The sequence below is a fragment of the Anolis sagrei genome, chromosome 6, assembly GCF_037176765.1.
Source record: "Anolis sagrei isolate rAnoSag1 chromosome 6, rAnoSag1.mat, whole genome shotgun sequence".
NCBI lineage: Eukaryota > Metazoa > Chordata > Lepidosauria > Squamata > Dactyloidae > Anolis > Anolis sagrei.
In genome coordinates, this window is record NC_090026.1 from 51,030,971 (window position 1) to 51,055,502 (window position 24,532).

The window sequence follows — 24,532 nt, forward strand, 5'->3', positions numbered from 1 at the left end:
TACGCCAAGATGGCGCGCAAGCAACATAGTAGAGGGGGCGGCCATGACAGTGTTGTGCGCACGCGCGCACCGGCTTCTTGTGTTGAGACAGAGCCTGCCCCCCCTCCTCTCTCTCTCGGCCGTTGGTGACGGGGAAACGAAATGTTCCTGCCGCCAGTTCCACCGGTCTCCCGGTGACGCTGGGCTTTTTGTGAGGGGAAGAAGAAGAATGGAAGCGGCGGGGGAAGAAGGGAGCAGCAATGGCGGCGGTAGTGGTTCCCTCAGAGGCGTCCAGGCCCCGGCGGCGGAGCAGCGGGAGCAACGAGTGCGCGCCCTGAGCTCCTCTCTGAGGGGCCGCCTCGGGCCTTACGAGCCGGCGTTGAGCAGCCTGCAGGCCACGCTCGTGTGGGAAAGGCCGGCCAGGAGCGCCTTGGCATGGGCAGGAGCCCACGCGGCCTTCGGGTGAGAGGCCTGGGCGAGGCGGGGGCGCTGTCTAGGCCAGGCATGGGCAAACTTCGGCCCTCCAGGTGTTTTGGACTTCAACTCCCACAATTCCTAACAGCCGATAGGCTGTTAGGAATTGTGGGAGTTGAAGTCCAAAACACCTGGAGGGCCGAGGTTTGCCCATGCCTGGTGTAGGGTCTCCACCTGCTATCCCTTCCTTTTATATTGTCCTCTGAGGTGTTCAGGTGGAGCATCCCTTGTCTGAAATCCTCCCAAGTGGGTGTCTTGTTGACAGCTTTGCTTTTTGGGTAGTCTCAACAGACACAAATGTTTTGTTTCATCCCTAATAATATAATTTCTATGAAACTAGCTGTCCCCTGCCACGCGTTGCTGTGGCCCAGTCTGTTGATCTGGAAAACAAAGAAATTAGAAAGTGTTGGTTTCTAATATATGTAATTCCTTTATGCTTGTGGCTAAACAGTATTTCTTGCTGCTTCTATGTCAGTGTTGATGTGGAGGTTGTCTGGTTTGCCTACTCTGGAACATGCAACATATCATTGTCCTTCTTTAGGGGGTCCTTTTCAAATCTATGATACTATGTCTTTGTGTGTGTGAATCATATCTATCTATCCATCCATCCATCTATCTATCTCTATGGCAGGATGGCTCTTTGTCAGGAGGACTTTGATTACGTTTTCTTGCCCTGATGAAGGGAGTTGGATTGGATGGCCTTAAGTATTTTCTGTTGGTCATGGGGGTTCTGTGTGAAAAGTTTGCCCCAGACTCAAGGTCAATGCCCACCAAACCCTTCCAATATTTTCTGTTGGTCATGGGAGTTCTGTGTGCCAAGTTTGGTTCAATTCCATTGTTGATGGAGTTCAGAGTTTGATTGTAGGTGAACTATAAATCCCAGCAACTACAACTCCCAAATGACAAAATCATAATTTTTTGAGTGATGGTCACTCCTTGTGTTGTGAAACGTTTTGTTGACAAATTTGGTGTGATTTCATTCATTGGTTCTTTTGTTTTTAAGGTACTAATTATGCACAGAGCATTTATATATATAGATAGATTACTTTAAGGCTATGTGCGTAAAAAGTGTCTAATATGAACCATAAATGTATCTTGGATTTTGACTCGGGAAACCCATTTCCAAGATATTTCTTTATGTGCATTTAGGTAAATGCAGGTTATGAACAATATGGGTTCTGTGGCTTTGTTCCTAAGTTATTTTTATTAATAATTATAATAAGTTGTTTATTTGACTAGTCATATGACCATTACAAAATTGTTGTTCATTCGTTCAGTCGTTTCCGACTCTTCATGACCTCATGGACCAGCCCACGCCAGAGCTCCCTGTCGATCGTCACCACCCCCAGCTCCTTCAAGGTCAATCCAGTCACTTCAAGGATGCCATCCATCCATCTTGCCCTTGGTCAGTCCCTCTTCCTTTTTCCTTCCATTTTCCCCAGCATCATTGTCTTCTCTAAGCTTTCCTTTCTTCTCATATTTCATCTTGGCCTGTCTTCTCATAATATGGCCAAAGTACTTCATCTTGGCCTCTAGTATCCTTCCCTCCAATGAGCAGTCAGGCTTTATTTCCTGAAGTATGGACTGGTTGGATCTTCTCACAGTCCAAGGCACTCTCAGAACCTTCCTCCAGCACCACAGTCCAAAAGCATCTATCTTCCTTCACTCAGCCTTCCCTATGGTCCAGCTCTCACATCCGTAGGTGACTACGGGGAATAGCATTGCTTTGATTATGTGGATCTTTGTTGCCAGTGTGATGTCTCTACTCTTCACTATTTTATCAAGATTGGTCATTGCTTTCCTCCCAAGAAGTAAGCGTCTCCTGATTTCCTGACTGCAGTCTGCGTCTGCAGTAATCTTTGCACTTAAAAATACGAAGTCTGTCACTGCCTCCACGTTTTCTCCCTCTATTTCCCAGTTGTCAATCATTCTTGTTGACATAATCTTTGTTTTTTTATGTTTAACTGCAACCCAGCTTTTGTGCTTTCTTCTTTCACCTTGATTAGAAGGCTCCTCAGCTCCTCCTCGCTTTCAGCCATCAAAGTTCCTAAGTTACTTTTGTAATAATTATAATAATAATTTGTTTATTTGACTAGTCATATGACCATTTCAAAATACAACACGAATAAAATACAAGGCAAAAAGGAAAAGACAGCAGCTGACCTTCTATTTACAGTCAGAATCTTATTTTCCTGGTTCTTCTTTCAGGAAATCTGCTCTTTTCTTGATAGCTTTCAGAATAAAAAGGCACATTCTGATTATGGTAGATCTTTCTTGTCCTTGCAATAAGAATGTCAGAAAATCATTTCTGCTCGGGGACCTGTAGTTGGATAATATTGGATGTAAATATGTGTTTTGCAGTTCAGCATATGCTGGACAGTCAGTTAAGAAATCTTCAATATCTTCCACTGTTTTTTCTCCCCATACGCAGAATCTCTTTCAAGTTACTTTTGTATGTAACCCAACTCTAAATCAGTGCTTGTCGTCAGTAAGGGACTGGATGAGGGCAAGCAAATTGAAACTAAATCCAGACAAGACAGAGATACTCCTGGTCAGTCGGAAAGCATACCAGGGAATAGGGATCCAGCCTTTGCTGGATCCCTATTGCACACTGTGCTGGATCCCTATTGCAACAAGATATGGATCTATAGTTTGGGGGTCCTCCTCGACTTGGCACTGAACCTGGAGGCCCAGGTGTCCGTTGTAATTAGGAGGGCCTTTGCACAATTAAACTTGTGCACCAACTGTGCCCATTCCTTGAGAAGCCAGATCTGGCCATGGTGGTCCATGCCTTAGTTACATCCCATCTAGATTTCTGTAACATGCTCTGCATAGGGCTACCTCCGAAGAGCGCTTGGAAACTTCAGCTGGTCCAAAGAGCTGCAGCCAGGTTGTTCAATGGTTACAGGGAACAGACACTCCCCTGTTGAAGCAGCTCCACTGGCTGCCAGTCTGTTTCCAGGCACAATTCAAAGTGCTGGTTATGACCTTTAAAGCCCTAGACCAGTAGTTCTCAGTATGTGGATCCCAGATGTTTTGGCCTTCGACTCCCAGAAATCCCAACAGCTGGTAATCTGGCTGGGATTTCTGGGAGTTGTTGGCCAAAACACCTGGGGACCCACAAGTTGAGAACAATTGCTCTATATGGTTCAGATCCAGGCTGTTTGGCCGACCACATCCCCTTGTACAAAACTGCCTGGGCTCTGAGATCTTCAGGAGAGGCCTATCTCTTGGTCCCACCTCCATCTCAGTTTGTTGGAGGGAATGGGAGAGAGGGCATTCTTGGTGGCTAACCCTCAACTCTGGAACCCCTGCCCAGAGAGAAGCCACAATGCCCCCCCCCCTCCCACCAACTCTCCTTCAAGCACCAGGTTAAAACCTTATTCTCAGGCAGGCTTTTTAAAAATAAGGTTTTTAAGATCTTCAGCGGCTTCTGTGATTTTATATGCTTTTAATCTTGTTTCACACTGTTTTAATACTTGAATATTTGTATATTTTAAGTTGTACTGAAATGCTTTGAGTTGTTAGCAGCCTTGAGTCTCCGTATGGAGAGAAAAAGCGGGATATAAATAAACATAATAAGTAAGAACAGGTACTTCTTTCAAAAAAGTGTAACTCCAGCCACTTATTATTACTATTACTATTGGGGTGTTGTGTGATTTCCAGGCTTTATGGGTGTGTTCTAGCAGCATTTTCTCATGACATTTTGCCTGCATCTGATCTTCTGAAAATGCCAGCCACAGATGCAGGTGAAACATGAAGAGAAAATGCTGTTAGAACATGACCATCAACACCCTATCGATTCCGGCCGTTGAGGCCTACGACAATTTATTATTATCATCATCATCAGAAGAAGAAGACGCTTCTAATATTTCTGTTCAAAAATAGTCCATTTTAAGTGTATTTATTGTATTTTAATTCTGTTTTTACTACACTGTTACTGTTTAATTTGATTGTTGTGTGGTTTCCAAACTGTATGGCCATGTTCTAGCAGCATTTTCTCCTGTCATTTCACCTGTATCTGTGGCTGGCATCTTCAGAAGATCTGGTGGTAGTAAAGCAAGTGTAGGATTTATACGTCAGGAGAAAATGCTGCTAGAACACAGCCATACATCCTGGAAACCATACAACACCCCAGTGATTCCAGTGAAAGCCTACAAGCTATTATTATTATTATTATTATTATTATTATTATTATTATTATTAGTGTTTGACAGCTTAAGGAAGGATTTGCAATCCTGTTGTCGGTGCCCCTGTTCGGAAGATTTTGCCTCACTTTCTGTCCCTGTAACAGTGGGATTTTGAAAAAATTGGTTTGCTGTGGAAATCGATTTGAGCTTCAGTGGAGATACCGTTTCTCCCATGATAACTCTTACAGGAGTGAATTTCCCTTCCTAGAAGTAGATTTCACTTCCTGTTTTCTCACCCCCTTTTGTAACTAGAAATCGGGTGTAATTTGTGGTTTGTAACTTGGGGATTGCCTGTACATGTCTTCCTCGCTAAAATCCAAAATACATACTTCAGATCCTAAGCATTTTTGATAAATTCAACATGTACCAGGTTCCAAAAATCAGTGTAGAAGGAGGTAAGGCAAGATAGCCCTTGTGGTCTCTTCCACCTCTGTGATTCTACAGGATGTTTCAAAAAAGATGGACCTGATTTGAAGTTGCACTATCTCTGCAACCATAAGCCACCTCAATATATCAAAGCTTTACTACTTGAAAGGATAGAGCACAGAGTTTCAAAAGATTACTGCTAGATGTTTCTGCCAGCATGCAAACAGCCCCTAGCCTCAGTCATTCACCAGATGGCAACCCTGCACCACAAGGCCTAAGAAGATATTTTCCATTTCGGTGTTACTTTTTAAGATATAGTTCCAGCTCAGAATTGTTAGTAAAACTTGGCAACTTGAAAATTCATTAAACCTCTGAAGATGCCAGCCACAGATGCAGGCAAAACATCAGGCTAGAACATGAGCATACAGCCTGGAAACCACACAACGCTCCATTCATTAGACCATTTGTAACTTTTTGTATAATTGTAACATGTTGCCATTGTGAAGTATACAGCTTTGAAACTGGGTCCCTTATTTTTTGAATACCCTGTATAATTCTAATTCTGGTTCAAAGGAAAAAAACAAGCAGGCATCTCACATGAAGTGGGATTTTTATTTTATTTTATTTTTTGGTTTCTGGTGTCCTTTCCTAGGAGAGTTTTCGATTCTATGACCCATTTCCCAGTCCAGAGATTCGCAGCCCCATGAGGATTGTGAGCAGATCAGAGCTGGTCCTCTCTGCTCACATACCTGTGTTTCAGATTGAAAATGGGAACCAGGTGAACTTTCCTCACTGTGTAGAAAACTACTCTTTTTGTGTTCATGTCTACTATTTGGAGGTCAAGGCTGTGTGTCTCTTCAAAGTGAGAAAAAACTATTTGTAGTAGGTTAGATTTCCAGTGTCTGTAAATGAGATTTTATCTTGGTCACTATTTTGTTGGTTAGAACATTCATGTACACTTTGAACAAAGAGAAGAGGGGCCAGTCACAGCCATTGCCCAGTTCTGTTGTGTAAGAGGGATTGTTGTGGGGCAGGCTGGAGCAAGCTGAGTTTATGGAGTTCAGTTGTTCAGTGTGGTGACTAATGAGGGCTGGTGATGAGCCTGCTGACCAAGCCTGCACTTGCCATGTAGGCTCTTGTGAGCTTGATAGTGCTGCTTGGGTGCTGTAAATCCAACACTAAGAAGCAAAAGTTAGTTTAAGTTAGCTCCAGTTAGCAATCTGGCTGCCAAACTTTGCGCCAGTTTCCAGGTCGTCTTCAAAGGCAGCCTCACATAGAGTGCATTGCAGTAATCCAACCTGGATGTAACTAAGGCGTGGACCACCATGACCAAGTCAGGCATCTCTAAAATAACCAGGATAATCTCCAACAAGGATTTGTCTCTGTTCTGTCAATTGCTTGTGCTTTGAAACAAGTATGAATAGCTCCCTGGCTTCTTGTCCCCCCACTGCACAGAGTGGTAGATCCCACTTTAGGAATCTTTGTGTCATAGTAAAATACTTTGTCAGACCACTAAATTTTATGCAAAGGTGGGAAGTGTGCTCTTCAGTCCCAATACAGGCATTTTAAAAGTGTAATTCCAGGCAACTGTGTGTGCGTGTGTTTGTATAGCTTTGGATAGCATGGAGGTTTACACTCCTGTGATGTTTGTTTTGCTGTCTGTGTCCCTGTTCAAAAGAATTCACATCACTTTCTGTCCCTGTGATAATTAGATTTTGAAAAAAAAATGACTTGCTTTGGAAACAAGGATTATCGATAAAGCTTCAGATGAGACACCTTTTCTCCATGATAACTTTTTCAGGACTGAATTTTCCTTCCCAGGGGTAGATTTCTCTCACTTCCTGTTGTCTCACCTCCATTCTTAACTACGAGTTGTTTATGTTGGATGTTTGTAACTCAAGAACTCCTGTACTTTCAAATCAATTCCAGACTTCAAGGCACACAACAACAAATCTCCCTGCCATGTTGCTTATCTTGCTCTGGAATGAACAATTTTGCCCCAATAGAGTAGAGAATTGGGGCAGAAAATCATAGAATCAAAGAGTTGGAAGAGACCTCATGGGCCATCCAGTCCAACCCCCTGCCAAGAAGCAGGAATATTGCATTCAAATCACCCCTGACAGATGGCCACACTACAAGAACACACTACAAGTACCAGCATTCATGTCATGTCATGTCATGTCATGTCATGGAAGCTGGAGAGCTCTGGTTGCCTGGCATGGTAGTTTTATGCTCTGTGCTATGAAGTTAACTGGTTTCCCCCAACGTGTGATTTTTATGCAATGAATGAGTATCACTATCTCTCGCCAATTGTTGTGGATCCAACTAGTCCCTAACAATATATGATTGTATGTGGCTAATCAGTGAGGAGAAAGCACACAGGTCCTATTCAGTTAGGGAACAAGAAAGTCTTCAGATCTTCTCACAAAAGCAAAAAAGATCCTCTGAGCTCATGTGTCATTTGGAAGCCTACTGTTGAATGGTTCTGCCTCTCACTGGCATAACCAGTTTCTTGGCATGGATTGAGTGGCTGAGTATGTCTCTTGATAAATTGAATAGAGTGCCAGCCCTTTGGTAGTGCTGAACTTGTCAGAGTTATTCATGCTTCAGAATCTCTACTCATTGATGCTATGACAAAACATTGAGTGTTTGATAGCTGTGTGTTTCAATGTAAAAAGGTATAATTCTTTGAATGCATGGCCACAAGGTGTTTCAACCTGTTAGCATTTTTGGCAGAAAAAACTGATTATAGAAAACCATAACTTTGTTGTTAGTCGCACACCATTATAAATTGTAGTTAAACTAACATTATAGCACTATAGAACTCTATAATTTAGTGGAAAGCAACTACTGGCTTGAATAACATATGGACACTTGATTGGAGTGAAAAGATAACCACTGGTTTATAATGAGTCTTAGAATCTATGTAACAAAAGTGAAAAATGTGATAATTGAGGTCATCCTAGACTCATGCTGTATTTACATTGACTGTAATTGCTGTTCCTTCTATTTTTCTGTGGGCCCTTTGCTCTGAAATACTAAATTATTCAAAACTTTTAGCTGTTGACAGCATTTGTGTTCCAATTAATATAGGGAACTACAATATAGTTTCTATAGTGCTATAATGTTAGTTTAACATAGGATTCTAGGTTTCAGGAGAGATGGTGAAATTATCAGGTTAACCTATTTCTGGTTTCTTGTTTTTCTCAAGTATTTGCAATTATGTGCACAATTTTACTTAATATATTCATTTTATAAGCAGTTTTCTTAAATATAATGTGTTTTAATGTTATTTCTCTTAATACAAATATGTCCGTGGTCTTTTCACCAGATCTATCTATATGCATTTTGTATGAATTTTTGAAAAACTGAACTGCAAAACTCAGAAGTATAAATACCAAAGCATGTGAATCACATCTTGGCTCAAAAAGTGTGAATTCGGTCCATTAGATCTAATTTCTCCCCTTGTCTCAGTTCATTATAAAATCATAGAGTTGGAAGGGATTAATAGGATCCCTAATCCAGAGCTACTTAAAGTGGTGGTTCCAGGACCACTGATGGTCCTGAAGCCAATGGTTACTGGTCCCTGGTGAATTTCCAATTTAAAAAAACCCATTTATGGCCAATGAGCACACATACAGTGTGGCACCAGGCACTGACCCTGGGAAAAAGTATTTGCTGGTCCTCCCACATTAGATACCTTAAGAAGCACTGACCTAAGCTAAGGTAATACTCATGTTGCTACAGAGATGTTGAGTGGCCCTATCGATTAAGAAATGTAGTTTATTTGGTTAGGCAAATGCTGTAAATGGCCATGCTGTTCTCTAAGACTGACTCCAAAATAATAACATGGTATCATTTTTAGAACAAAGTAAAAGGCCACCAACATGTGAATGCGCTTCAAGTCTTTCATATTAAATGCCAAGCCCTTAAAAATCTTGTAATATACAGTGCAGCCTCCTTAAACATGGACTAGATATTCATGATTTCAGTTATCCACACTCCAAAATATCTCCACCTAACCGCAAGAAGTGTTTGTGGGCCTCTCTAGGTGCTATTCTGTTGTATGATTCTTGCCCAGGTATAATGAAAATACATTTTGCTATTGGCCACTGTTTCAGGTATCCACAGGGGGTCTTGAAACATATCCCCTGCAGACACAGGTGATAGTGTAGGTTTCATTAGGCAAGATTTTAAAAGAGATGCTACAGGGAGGCAAGGTGCAAACTGACCATGCCCCATTTTTTCTGTAAATATATGGCTTTAAATAGTAAGAGAATTTAGTAATAGATAGCTAGCAATAACAAGGGGTCCCTGTTAAAATGCCAAGAATTTTAAAAACTGAATTGGGTAAACAGTCGTCAGGGTAATTTGATTTGGTGTGTGTTTTGAAAGAGAAAGAAAAGAGATAATTCAAAGATCCTTGGGACATAATCACTAGCCTTCTCATGCTGATCATAAGACAATTATTAAGTATCCTGGGTTTCTGCTGCACCCAGATGAACTGTTTTTTTTATGTATTACAGTCCTGGAATAAATAACCCTGTACTGATAAGATTTATTTTCCCTTTAGGTTTTTTGCTCTGACATCGCTACACCTGATATTTTTGGTTGCATTTACCCTGATACTTATAGTATGCTTAGATCAGTGGAAAAATAAAATCTGGCCTGAAATAAAAGGTAAGTTCTGCCTTTTCCATGTTCTTTGAATTTTAGCTATGGCTCTCTTTCTATAACAATTGGGTCAAAGAATATTAGGTTCCCTTTGTCGAAACAGTTGACGAAAATAAACAGGAATCTATTAAGTTTGGTTTGTTCTCGGTTGATAAAGACTTGGAAGATAGAAATATGACTGGTCAGATTTTATTTTTGTCTTAGGCTCTAAATTACATTCTGCGTCAATGTTGACCACTAAATGTTGCAAAAACGACATTTGGAGTAAAAGTTTGTCAGCATTTAATACATTAGTGGATTGAAGATTTGGGACATGAATATTTCTGTATATATAGAATCATCATTTTTTATTAGTCATGTGAGCAAACCATTTTAAAGTTGCTTACAGAGGTGATTGCTGGTGAAAATCATTTAGGATATAGGGCTTATCTACACTAACCATATAATGCTGTTTGAATCTAGCTTCAAACTGCAATGGCTAGAAAAGACATACCACCAAAGTTTGCTACAGCACAGGTTAAAGCCTTTAAAGCACATCAAGGAAAAGTGGGAAAAAGTCCCTGAATGCGGATCATGAAGCAAATGTAAACCACATCACTTTGTGAAATTGGCTCAGCAGAATGCAAAGCACACTGTATACAACGAACTGCTCTGAGTGCTTTGTAAAATTTGAATGCTGTAATAGGAGCTACTGAAGAGTGTCCCAAGGGCATAACTGAGCAGCAGAGGGCCAGTTGACCCCCTGGGATGGGTAATTGCTTGCCTCCACTACTGCCACTTCCCTTCTTATTTCCTTCTCTGGAAAACCCTGTGTTCACTGGTGGCTGTCAAGTTGAAGATACTGCAGATTGGATCCTGGAACCAGTTTGAGGCCACCTTCCATAGTTAATGTTTTCATGGCATTAAACCTGTCCCAGGAATGTCAGTCTAATCCAGTGGGTCTCACCCTGTGGGTCCCCAGGTGTTTTGGCCTACAACTCCCAGAAATCTCAGCCAGTTTCCCAGCTGTTAGGATTTATGGGAGTTGAAGGCCAAAACATCTGGGGACCCACACGTTGAGAACCACTGGTCTAATCATTCATACAGCCAAAGAGTTTTCTACCAAACCGGTTCTGAACTGCGCTAAGTGATCAGTGTAGAAAAATCCATAGTACTGATTTGTGAGCAAGAAAGACAGATGGAGAAAGCTGGAAAGCTGGACAGTTGGATTATCATGGTAGCATACAAACATAAGAAAAGATAATTTGCCATAGTTTAAGAAAATCTGAAGTCTGCTCATTATAGACTCTGATATTTTCTACTCTTGAATTTGAATGAATTGTTTATTGTACTAGCCATAGGCCATGACATAAAATATACAACCTTTAAAAGTACACTAAGTACTTTCCAATACAAGTATTAAAACAAGTTCCATATACTAGCTCTTTAAAATTATAGTAGTGACATAATAACAATTTCAAATGTCTGGTTTGTATCATCCCCAAAATATCTTAATTTCCATTTCTAGCTTCTGCTGTAGACTTTACTAGTTTGGCTCGAAATTTTTTGGGCTGCGACTGCAAATGTGGCAACCTTCAATGTTATATCTTTGGAATAATCCGCTAACAAGTCACAGATAATTGCTGACTCTTGCCATGCTGCCCTTTCTTCCAAAAGGGCTCCCAAAATATTGTTTCGGGGGTCATTATACAGTGGGCAATGTAACAGATAGACGTTGGGCATGAGGGATCCCTCTATGTCTTCCCTCTAACCAGCCTGATAGCATTGTTTGAAACGCAGGGCTGTAAATGCTTTCCTAAGGGCTACAGACGTTAAATCTTGAAGATATTGTTGGCAATATTGGTCACTTTTTAATAGAGGATACCAAGTGAAGAAACCCTGCTGTTTACTAGTCCGCAAGTTGTCAATTACGTCCATCTCAAAGATTTTGTCTCTAATTGCCTTCTTGTTCAACTGCGTTAGGGTTGTTGTTGACCCATCAAAATACTGGTGGAGCAGAGCTGACCAGTGTTGAGCCCAACCTCCTTGCTTATATTGCTCCAAAAAGCATTGTTTTGTTATACTCTCTTGAATTTATTGGTATAATCTTTTTCTCCAGTTAATTGACAGTTTAAGATTCAAATGTTCCCATGGGCACAACTGGGCAGTATGATAAGCCACCCAGTTGTTCCCATGGAAGTTCTGGACGTTGTTGCCTTGTTACGGCCTCTGGACTTTGCACTCTAGCTTGAATTTTCCTGACAATCCGGGGATATAAGAACACACTGTAACTTTTTATTCTTCCATTATTGAAGAGAGGCAGAGGACTAGATAAGACATCAAAGTGAACAAACCTTGGATGGGAAATCCCTGATTTATTTAATCACATGGGCATGCAAGGAGAACAGTCAGTACATTAGTACTCTGGCTTACGGCATTTAAATGCAACTATTGCCTGCCAACCTAATCTCCCACACAGGATTATTGTAAGAATCAGATAATTCTGTCAGTTCTTCACAAGTGAAATAAATCACAAAGTACAGTAGTCATTTTTGAAAGGAAATACTTAAATATGTCCTGAAAGAGCAATGTTTTTTCTCTAATTATAGAGCAGAGGGGGTATACGCACTTATTTGGCAGTAAGCAGGTTTATCTCTCAGTAGATATGTATGGAAGTACACAGTTAGTTGGTCTCCTTAACTTTATTGGCTGCTTTCATATAAGCACTGACGAATATCAAACATGTTCTTGGTGCTTATTCAGGATATTGTGCATTTTGCACTATTTATATGCATATTCTTCCAAAAGTAGAGATAAAAAATGAAAAATGACTTGTCTGATTCTTCCTGTCTGAACTTTATATACAGAAAATAGTCCTTCATTTTGGATGGAAAGCCAGTGTGGTGTAGTCGTTTAAGCATTGGTCAAGGATTCTGGAGTCCAGTATTTGAATCCCTGCTCACAAATTGAAATCTTCTGTTTGATTTTGAGCAGGTCATACTCTCTCAGCCTCAGAGGAAGCCAAAGACAACCCCCCTCTGAACATTTTTTGTCTAGAAAAGTATAACTTCATATTGTGATCACTATAAATTAGCAACATCTTGAAGACACCCAATAATAACAATGTTGGATGGGATGGAGTGAACTTTCATATTCACATGAACTAGCCATTTAACCCTGCTACTAATGAGAGAGGAATTAATATGTTGAAGACAATCTAAAATGTACAATCTAAAATGTACAAAGTTAGTTTGCTTGTGTGGCATCTCAACTCCAATCTGGGTAAATAGGATGGAGCAGAGTATAACCTTGTTGCAGGTTTAAGATGTGCTTCAAAAGTGAGTTGGAAAGTTGTTTCCAGATTTAACTTACGCTGTTTCTTGGCTAATGCTGGCACTTATTAAGGTTAAACCTTACCATTCCATTGATTAAAAGGTGTGGTCTTGGCTGGGGATGCCTTTAAAATTTTGAGGGGAGAAGTGCTTATTTTTTACATGGTAACTATCCCCACCCCTAAGCACCAACGTTCTTTGTGCTCTTATCATTTAAATGTACTGATACGCAGTATCAGAACTGGCTGTATGGTATAATATTACTTAAATGCCTGCTGATGACAGAGAATATGTACACCTTCAAAATAAGTTAAACTAAAAAGTTAAGCCTGAAGTTGAATTTGTAAAACCGTTTGGGACAATGCTCACTTTTTTTTCACTTGTTGGTATATGATTTATAAGTCATCTGTATGTTTAAATTATGCTGCTAAATGTTTGCCAGCATTTTTCTGACACCTTTTTTTTATATGTTTCCCACGTTCTAGTAGCAAGACCTGATGAAGTAGATAATGAAAGGTATGAAAAAACATTTCCATATTATCTGTACCTGTGTGCCTTCGCTGTGATAGTTGTTACTTCAAACATAAGGAGCTGCAATGGTGCAATGAGTTAAACCCTTGTGCCGGCTGAACTGCTGACCTGAAGGTCAGCTGTTCGAATTTGTGAAGTGGGGTCAGCTCCTGTCTTTCATTTCTAGTTTCCCATGCAGGGACATGAGAGAAGCTCTCACAGGATGGTAAAACATCTGGGCGTCCCCTGGGCAATGTCCATGCAGACAGCAAATTCTCTCACACCAGAAACGACTTGCAGTTTCTCAGGTCACTTCTGACACAATTAAAAAAAACCCTTCAAACATGGCAATTACTCCTTTGCAAAACCAGGATTGAATTAATTATATCTTGTTTCTTAATCACTGTTGTTCCTCTGCTCTTTCTGCACTTGTAACCAAGTCTGCCTTTCTCCTTTGCAAGTAAGGCTACTACATAGAAAGTCCTAAAGTAAAATTGTTAGGCGTGAGCTTAATGTTATGTGAACTTGGGCCATTTCAGCTCTTTTGAGTGCAGAGTCATTTAATGCAGATCAAATCCTCCTCGCCTTTAAAAAAAATTCTCATTGTCTCGTTATTTTTTAATTATTTTTATTCAATATGTAAAATGTGTAGTCAGTAAAAATCATTAGTAAAAACTTCTCATTGTCGATGCACAATGATGGTTTATCTATTTTTAGACTGGCCACAACCAATGAAAGCTTCTTCAGCTCATTTCTATTGAAAATAATTGAGAAGGATCTCATTTACTCGTGGGGGAAGTACTGTCAGCCCTGTACATCCATAAATTCAACCATTTGCATCTGAATATTCAAATACATAAACATTCCACTGTGATTAAACAAGTGACAGAGAGACTAGAGCAGACATGGGCATTCTTTGTGGAAATGAAATAAAAATGAAATGCAAGAATACCCATTTTAAACATTTAATATTGTCTTTGTTTTTTTAATAATGTAGTATCAAATTTTTAAAAAACTTCATTTGTTGTCCTTCCAGCTGGGGCTATGTCCACCCCCGACTGCTGAGCGTGCCTGAACTATGTCACTATTTGGCAGAAGGATGGGTCACAGGAGACAGCTTTATGAGAAACCTTTTGGATTTCAAAAGGCAAAACCCGGGCAAGGTGAATAGCAGCAGAATGGAAACTCAATATTTTTTTTTGTGTACACAAAGCTATACTTTCTCTGCTGTATGGAGTGGAACTGGAGGATTGAGAGACAGATACAAAGGGAGAACAGGGAATAGAATAGAAAGATATATAGAAAATGCTGCAACCTTTTTATTTGATGGAGCTTTTGTCAAACTGTTTCTCCCCATACTTACCTTCTAGATGTTTTGCTCTGATTCTGTCAGTGTTATCTAGGGCAGACTGAGGCATTGAGCTGCTGTTGAACTGAAACTGCCAGCATTTCTTCCCCCTGGAAGCTGTAGGGCCATACAGTTCCCATCCCCTGATCTAGGAATTAAAGAACTGCTGGCCATGGCTCCCCCCCCCCCCCGCCCCCCAACACTTATGCAAGGTGTCTCAGTCAGAATCTGTTTCATTCCATCTCTTCCCAAATAGTTTGCTAGCAGCTTTGAATTATAGAGACCAGTTATTCATCTCCTAATTCAGTAGAAATTGACTTTCCTATATTTTGTTTCTCCAGTTCTGTCTTCTAGCTTGTGGTGTCCTCACATTCCTGGCTGTTTTGGGCCAATACATTCCTGGTGTCTGTCTTGCCTATATAACAAGTAAGTATCTCTGTGTCTGGAGGAGCAGTAGGCACTGGAAAGGCCAAGTCATTTGTAATGAGCATTCCTGAGTTTTAAGATCCCCAAGCAGGGAGGTTTTCTCTCAGTCCCTCTACTATCGCCAGCATGTTTGATGAAGACTTGGAGTCAGGCCTTCTTGGTGGCTGCTTCCAAGTTGTGAAATTGTCTGCCACTTTCTCCGTTCTTCTTCTGCCAGGAAGCAAGGACCTTTATATTTAGACAAGTTATAGAAATTAATCATTGCTGCATTAATTAGCATTATGCCCTACAACAGCAGTCCTCAAATTAAGGCCCAAGGGCCAGATATGGCCCTCCAAGGTCATTTACCAGGCCCTTACTCAGGGTCAATCTAAGCCTGAAACGACTTGAAAGCGCACCACAACAAGAATTCTATCTCATCAGCCAAAATTATTATTATTATTATTATTATTATTATTATTATTATTAACTTTATTTGTACCCCGCTAGCATCTCCCGCAGGACTCGATGCGGCTTACACAGGCCGAAGCCTCAAACACAATACAATAAAACATAACACAATAATAAGCAAAACAAATCAAACAATTAAGCAAAATAACAACAATAACTACATCAAGACACTGATTAAAACTGGTTCGGCCGGCGCAATGGGGTACAGGGGTTAAAGTGCTGAAATGGCAGGAGGAACATAGGATTAGAGGTATGGTGTGCAGTACATCGGTTGTACTAAAGTGCTTCTAGGACTTGGGATGGCCCACACTTCCCATTGAAAAACTAATAAGTTTATATTGGTTAAAATTGTTCTTCATTTTAATTATTGTATTGTTTTAAAGTGTTTTTGCACTACAAAGAAGATATGTGCAGTGTGCATAAGAATTCATTCATGTTTTTTTCAAATTATAATCCGGCCCTCCAACAGTTTGAGGGACTGTGACCTGGCCCTCTGTTTAGAACGTTTGAGGACCCCTTCCCTACACTTTAATCACATTGTTATATTTTAAATATTTTCATAGAATCATGGAATCATTGAGTTGGAAGAGACCTCATAGACCATTTCCCTGCCAAGAAGCAGGAAAATCGCATTCAAAGCACCCCCTTCAAATTCTTTTAAATCTATGCTTTTTAATAAAAGTTTTTTTATTTTATTTTTAGCTTTTTAAAATACTGTTTGTAGCTGTACTCTGTGTGAGCTGTGTTGAGTCCCACTTAGGGAGAAGAGCAGCTATTATTCTGAGCTAGATCTGATAGGTTGAACAAGAACATATCCAACTTGTAATCTTTTTAAATGTTTTAAATGCTTAATATGTATTAATTTTAATTTAATTTTAATGTTACTGGAATTGTATGTGTTTTAAGGCATTGAATAATTGTCTATATGTAAGCTGCCTTGAGTCTCCTTCGGGGTAAAGAAAGGCGGAGTATAAATACGGTAAATAAATAAACTTGCTTTGGTTGCATAATAAAGTGTGACAGTTTTCTTTTTGAGGATTAAACATATGATTATCCCTCTCTACTAGTGCTTTTGTTCCTGCTATGGCCACTTGCTATGTACCATCACTTGGGACAGCGCCTCTACACTAAACTGGAGCCAGCCCTGCAGCGGTTGGACTTCAGTGTTCGTGGTTACATGATGTCCAGGCATAAGGAAAGACAATGTGAGTTGTTTGCAGTGCTGGTATTGCCCCCAGTTCTTGATGGAAGGACTGTTTTTTCCTCCATATTATATTCTTGTTCATCCCTATAAAACCCTAAACAGTTTGGGACCCGCCTACCTTTGTGACCATATCTCCCTCCATGAACCAGCTTGGGCCCTCCGATCTTCTGGGGAGGCCCTTCTCTCACCCCTGCCAGTTTCACAAGTTCGTCTTAAAAACTCTCACCCGAGTTTTTAATCAGTTTTTAATTAGTTTTTCTTTTAATCATTACATGTAGCCTGCCCATTGTCACTGTGATTGTGTTTACTGTAATTTTATATCGTTATGCATTCATATGTTTATGTAATTATGATGTTGTTTATTGTTTTCGTTTTCGGTTTTATTCTGCTGTAATTTGTTGTTTGGGCTTGGCCTCATGTAAGCCGTCCCAAGACCCCATTGGGGAGATGGTGGCAGGGTATAAATAAAGATTATTATTATTATTATTATTATTATTATTATTATTATTGTTAGCCTGGGTAACTGGGCACTGTAATTGTTTGAGCAAGATTGCTGAGTGCACTGGTGGCTAGTTCAGAATGCTCCTTTCAGTTGAACAGTACTTCATTCAAAATAAACTCTTACGGCAGTTAAGGAATATAACTAGTAGCATAGAATCATGATTTTTCTATTCCTAATTAGGGCACATTGATTTGTTGTTGATAGTCTGCTTTCAAAAACATTTAGTATTAAATCTTAATAATTTATCTGCTCTGTGAACATGCCATGCCCCCCTCCCCCATCTATAACTGGTACTCTGGGCTCTATTTCACTGCAGCACGACATCAGGTGTTGAGCCATCATCTTACGAGTGCTGATGGGAGTGATAGTGAAGAAGAGCTTGCTGCTTTCTGTCCCAAGGTAAATATAGCACACTGTTGCTAAGAGGAAAGAGTACTGCTGAGGAGGAGGATGGGCAGCCTGATTTTCTATTTGCATCTTTCTGATTTAGAGGATGTATTACCTCCAAGTGGCTATGTTATTGATTTGAATAAGATTGTTTATGTTGTGTAATTCGATTTGGTTTGTAAGACTTGCATCTCAAAGTCTGGACATTATAACTTTTAAGTCCCACATGGCACATTTTGAGGGGAGTAGACCATTTCAGATAAATTGTTATTGCTTTTGTTTATTGTATGTGTTGTGGGCTTGGCCTCATGTAAGCCGCACCGAGTCCCTTGGGGAGATGGTAGCAGGGTACAAATAAAGGTATTATTATTATTATTATTATTATTATACGTTGCAATAAAAGGTGTAATTTTTCATTCTGAGCAAAATGTCTTTGTCAACATATGTAACCAACATTGGGTAAGGCAATCACAATTGGCTTTTATCTCATGAACTTAGAAATCATTACATAATTTGACTCTGGTTGGTCTAATTCATTTGATGTCAAATTAAACTTGGCTAAATACATCTTAACTATGTCTTTTATTTGGCAACCTTCAAAGGAATTGTGTGTTACAGCAAAACAAAATATTCCAGTATAGTATATTACAGCCAAAACAATGTGTACAGATGAAGATAAAGGTTGGATTTCAATTTGATGAGACATAATCTATTCCACAAAAGGTTATGCTTTCCTTAAAGTGCTACAGATCTCAGCAGCCATGATAGCTGGAGGAGTCTAGATACTGTAGTCCAAGTTTTAATGAATACATGACATGTTTTTGATATGGGCATAGCCTCATAGTACTGTCCTTAAAATGCATGAAAGAATATCAAGAATAGTTTTAATTTTTTAAAATGTTAGAGAAAATCATTGTATGACTTTTCTTAGTATTTTGGTGTGTTTAAGATAGTAAACGGCACTCCATGCAGTCATGCTGGCCACATGAACTTGGAGGTGTCTACGGACAACGCCGACTCTTCGGCTTAGAAATGGAGATGAGCACCACACGCCAGAGTCTGACACAACTGGCCTAAACGTCAGGGGAAAACCTTTACCAAACCTAAGATAGTATAGATTCTGTTTAAGATAGTATAGATTCAATATGGCTGGAGAAGAAAACATAGTAATGGTGGAATTTATATATACTGTCAAATGAAGATAACAATTAATTCAATTGATGGATTGGATTCAAATCTCTGGAAAGTTAGAACACAATTCATTGTTCTTTTTGGTGCCACAGGGACACTTTTTTACTTTTGCTACAAAACAGTTGACTCCTCTGCTTATGGACCTTATCAAATTAGATACAAGTACAGTCAACAGGGTTTCATCATCTTTATATTGACATAAGTAATACTAAGGTGAAATTACCGTATCCTTAGTTTTCTTTCATACTTTCATGAAAGGAAAAACACAAAATGAGAAAAGAATTTCCCCCTAAATTTTGATGTTATGGAATTGGCCATGATTTTCTTGCTTAATTATACATAGTGGCTAAGTATACTTCCCATCACTATTTTAACTTTTTTTAAAAGCATCATATCTTTTTGTAGCAGTATATGCCACCATGTTCCTTGGAGCTGAACCAGAATGCCCAGAACCAGCAGATTTTGTGAATTTTAGCAGTGTAAAAATAACCAATTGCATAGTTCACCTGGAAAAAATCAGCAAAATCTATTATGCCTCCTGAAAGCAATAGAAAATGTTTTTTTATGTTTTTGTGTGGGATGGGATCAAATCCTCTTTAGAAAGCAGGAGGAAAATACGACCTACCATTGGTTTTCTGTGTAAATGCCTGCATAATGATAATAGACATGTTAAGAGCTTTTTAACTATTTTCCCCTAAGCTGGATGACGCCGTCGTTGCCAAAGAGTTAGCGATAACTGACTCTGAGCACTCTGATGCAGAAGTGTCCTATACTGAGAATGGGACTTTTAATCTGTCACGAGGACAAACCCCATTGACAGAGGGTTCTGAAGGTAAGGACATTTATTTATTTATTTATTTATTTACTGCATTTGTAGACCGCCGTTCTCAGCCCTAGGGCGACTCACGGCGGTGTACAACATATAAAAACAAATTACAATATAAGCAATATCACAAACAACAATAACAACATCACTGTCAATAATACAATTACACTAAATCATTCGCGACGTCTCATCATAGAATCACAATCCAATCTCGTTATCCATGTTCCGTTCCAATCGTCATTGCCAATTGTTGTAGCACTTAGTCAAACGCCTTCTCAAACAACCACGTCTTTAGTCTCTTGCGGAATGTCATAAGGGAGGGCGCCTGTCTGATGTCTACAGGGAGGGTGTTCCACAGCCAGGGGGCCACCACCGGGAAGGCCCTATCCCTCGTCCCCACCAGGCGTGCCTGTGAGGCAGGCGGGATCGAGAGAAGGGCCTCCCCAGACGATCTCAAAGTCCTCGTGGGCTCATAGGCCGAGATGCGGTCAGACAGGTATTTTGGGCCGGAACCGTTTAGGGCTTTGTAGGCCAACACCAGCACCTTGAATTGGGCCCGGTAGCAGATCGGCAGCCAGTGGAGCTGGAACAACAAGGGCGTTGTATGCTCCCTGCGTCCTGCTCCCGTTAGTAACATGGCTGCCGCGCGCTGGACTAGCTGGAGCTTCCGGGCCGTCTTCAAGGGCAGCCCCACGTAGAGAGCGTTGCAGTAGTCAGTTACTGCAATTGGAAAGGAACAGGCAGAATGCCGTTGCTATTAAATAACAAAAACATTTAAACGGATCTGTTGTTTGCCACATCAATATCTATTAGAATAAATATGCAGGATATAAATAAACATTTGCAAGCAAACAAAACCAATGTAGGTTTGGGGAGGGGTGTCAGAAGCAACTTGAGAAACTGCAAGTCATTTCTGGTGTGAAAGAATTGGCCGTCTGCAAGGGAATTGCCCAGGGGATGCCCAGATGTTTTACCATGCTGTGGGAGGCTTCTATCATGTCCCCACATGGGAAGCAGGAGTGTAAAACATGAAAATGACATAATCTTGCCCTTAAAAGTATGCAGATTACATTGAATGAAGTAGATAGCAACTGTGATGAGAAAAAAATGGGTATTAAGGTCAGCTGAATGACAGGTGGTCCTCAAACTAAAGCCGGGGGGGGGGGGCAGATACAGCCCTCCAAGGTAATTTACCCGGCCCTAACTCAGGGCTAACCTAAGTCTGAAATGACTTGAAAGCACACAAAAACAACAACAATCCTATCTCATCAGCCAAAAGCAGGCCCACACTTCCCACTGAAATACTGATAAGTTTATATTTGTTAAAATTGTTCTTCATTTAAATTTATTGTTTTAAATGTTTTTGCACTACAAATAAAACATGTGCAGTGTGGATAGGAATTCATTCATGCTTTTTTCAAATTATAATCCGGACCTCCAACAGTTTGAGGAACTGTGACCTGGCCTTCTGTTTAAAAAAGTTTGAGGACCCCTGCCCTAAGGGATCCCATTCTATACTAAATCCTGTTAAGGACGTCTTGAAGACTGAACAGTCCAAGGCACCTGCCTCAGATATGGCTTTTCAATTCATTTTCACTACAAGAATTCAGGGAAATGTACTGGTTAGTTCTTGTCTGCTATGGTAGAGAATCCTTGTTTTTTTCTTGTGTAAAGGGAGTAATTTATGCCAGATATTTGCAGATAGATTTCAGATACTTTGGCTGCTAGTAAATATACCTGGATTATGGCAAGAAAAAGTATAACTTAAATGAAAATGTTGCATATTCTTTAAATTAACTGAAACCAGTTTGATGGCTAATGCAGAGGCCACGTCATGGTTTTAATTGCTACATTACCTTTCTGTCTTTAGACTTTGATGGCCATAGTGACCCTGAGGAATCCTTTGCCAGAGATCTTCCTGATTTCCCTTCCATCAATCCTGAGGTGACTGGCATTGATGATGAAGATGACACCAGTATTGGCATTCCAAGCCTTGCCCCCCGTACACGGGGCCAGGAAGAACTTGGTCTTACCCGTGAGCAGCAGGAAGTGGCCTCACAGCTCCTTTTGGGTGATGTACCATTGATGCAAAACCTTAAAGGTGACTTAGCTGGTTTTGTAACCAGGGGGATGATCCAACTGGCTTTGTCAGGAGCCTCCCAGTCAGGTTCAACTCATGGAAGCAGACGGCGACAAAGTGCCAAGGCTTTCCTCCGGACATCCAGCTCAGAGCTGGACACAGATGCGGAAGGTGATGACTTTGAACTATTGGATCAGTCAGAGCTGAATCAGATGGATTCTTCCAGTTCCCGTGGCAAATAAACAGTAATCTTCCCTTGACTTTTGCACTTGTTCTGTATCATGAGGCATAAAGGGAAGAATCTTGTGCATGAATAGGGTAGCATCCCACTCCTTGCTGTATAGCCTGGCTGGGAAAATTTGGAAGATCGTGAATTTGAAAACAAATTCTTCCTGGGAAGAAGCGGAAGAGATTGGTTACTGAGCCTGCCATGTTCGGTACCTCTTTGGTTTGCTGTATGTTTTACCCCAAAGCCACATGTCTTCTCCCATGGTAAACGGATTTTGAAGACTAGACTGACCACTTGCTTAGTGCAATGAAAACCAGCCATCGGGAATCCATTTTAATTTAAAGGCGAGGCAGAGGATACATTACAAAGTCTCTTGAGCCATGGATGTAACTTATACTCTGCTGTTGATAGAGGTTTTGTATCCTTAGATCTCCTCTAATGTACTTTCGTGTAGTAGACCCTGACATCCCTGAGATATTGGAAACTGCCGCTATCTCCAATAAATATTTGCACGTAATGACCCCAACTTAATTCCTCTTAAAATGCGGAGCTGTAATGAGGCTCTTGTTGTGCAGCATAATGGCAATAATATTTTGATGGGTTAGAATCCCACTCACACATATATTTCACTATTTGCTGTTTGATAGAAGATTTCAGTACTGAAATAATCCAAGATCTGTGAAACTTCAGGTAGGAGCAACATGAAAGAATTGATCCCTTGTTATCCTCCAGCAAACGTATTTCCTCAATAATATTTCCTTGGTCTCTGAACTGGTGTGTGTGACCTTATTAGCATTCCTCATAGCAAGGGACCTGACAGCCAGACTTGTTCAGCTCTTGGTGTCTTGGTTTTTTTGATCTATGAATTGAGTGCTCTCAGATGGCTGGGTTTTTCCCCCCAAGAAAGCCTGCAATATTGTCCCAGAAGAAAAACCTTGGAAATAGGAAGTGAGAACAGTGCTGCATAATGGGAGTTGTGGGATTTGTAGCCTTTGCACCACCATTTTGATTATTTGAAGACTGAAATAATGACCTGATGAACAATAGGTTACTAATGATTATATCTTGGTAGCACTGTCTTCAATGGTTTGAAGTTGGTGCTGTGTTCCCTAAAGAATGACATCTGCACAAATAATATGGATGTGAAAGTGTTTTGGTGCTGGGCCTGCACACAATACATTTGACATTTGGATTTATTAAGTAAAACTAGTGTGATGTTTTAATTGTGTTGCAATGATCTTAAGCAACAAATCAGAACTAATGAAAAGGGCTTCATAGGCCAACTATACCTGTACAGGACAAGTAAAAACTGAGGAGTTTCCATGCTACCATTAGTGAGTTTCTGATCTTGGTGCTTCATATCTTCCTATACAGAACTATATATCAATATGATTTAGGTTTGTATGCAAAACTGTAGGAAGATGTTAACCTGAATGAAATTCTATTCAGTACAAGGTCATCCTGGTGATCCTCTACAAAAAGATTTGAACAAATGCTAGGCTTTTACATTTTTAAGTTTTCTTTAGTTGCAAGCCTTCTATAACAACTTTTGCAGAGTTGAATCTTTTGAACACCTGCATATACAGCTAGTGATTCTTACTTTAGGTTCCTGTACTTCCTACTCAGCAAATGCCACCTTTTAGACTTAGTAAGTAGAGAAGATTTTGCAATTTAGTATTTAAAATATATTTCTGTTGTTTCTTTACTAAGCAGCAATTTGATGTGGATGCTTTATGCCTAGTAGCACATTTTTTTGCAGAGAGGACTGAAGAGGGTGGCGTGTTACACATTTGAAACAGCTTGGATTTGGTAGCATTTGTGTGGCAATATCATGGTGTCCAACTGCCTTTTTTAGTGTTTACAAAATCAGCCAATATTGTGGAAGTTTATACTGTAATTTGTCACCTTGCAGAAGTTTTTAAAATAAGATGCTGATAATGTTTGAGGTGAAAACTGATTTTATTTTGTTAGATTTTGTGTTATGTGGATTAGAACAAGAATTTAGTGCAATAAGACAATGAACTACAGTTTCTCCATTGTATCAGTAGTGAGACATTTATTATTATTTTCTTAAGTGTTTCTTCCTTGACTGGTGCAAAATAAAGAATTTGAGACAAGCTCAATTTTTCTGTTTAGTCTCTGTTATAGACATGTGTACAGTGTGCGATCACATCCAGTTATGTATGGATATCATCCATCCAGAGAACCAGCATGGTATAGTGATTTGTGAGACTAGGAATTTGGGACTCAAATCTGTTCACTCATAGAAACTCACTCGGTGACCTTAGGCAATTCCAACTTAGCCTCAAAAGAAGGCAATGGCAACTTGCCATCAAAAATCTTGCCAAGTGATAAGATTGTCCTAAGCAGGTCATAACTTAGAAA

At 40.1% G+C, this 24,532-nt stretch overlaps 1 protein-coding gene across 2 annotated transcripts; it reads left to right on the forward strand.

Annotated features, from left to right (window-relative positions):
- The first annotated feature begins 28 nt into the window (after positions 1 to 28).
- Positions 29 to 24,264, forward strand: RETREG3 (reticulophagy regulator family member 3). Of its 2 annotated transcripts, none has more exons than XM_060781287.2 (9): positions 29 to 441; positions 9,583 to 9,689; positions 13,480 to 13,510; positions 14,541 to 14,667; positions 15,194 to 15,278; positions 16,796 to 16,933; positions 17,751 to 17,833; positions 19,712 to 19,844; positions 21,709 to 24,264. In XM_060781287.2, the coding sequence occupies exons 1-9, from the start codon at positions 44 to 46 to the stop codon at positions 22,158 to 22,160; spliced, it is 1,554 nt and encodes a 517-aa protein (XP_060637270.2). In that variant the 5' UTR covers positions 29 to 43; the 3' UTR covers positions 22,161 to 24,264. The 2 variants fall into 2 exon arrangements, with proteins under 2 accessions (XP_060637270.2, XP_060637271.2); XM_060781288.2 differs by having other exon boundaries at positions 13,483 to 13,510.
- Positions 24,265 to 24,532: the final 268 nt, after the last annotated feature.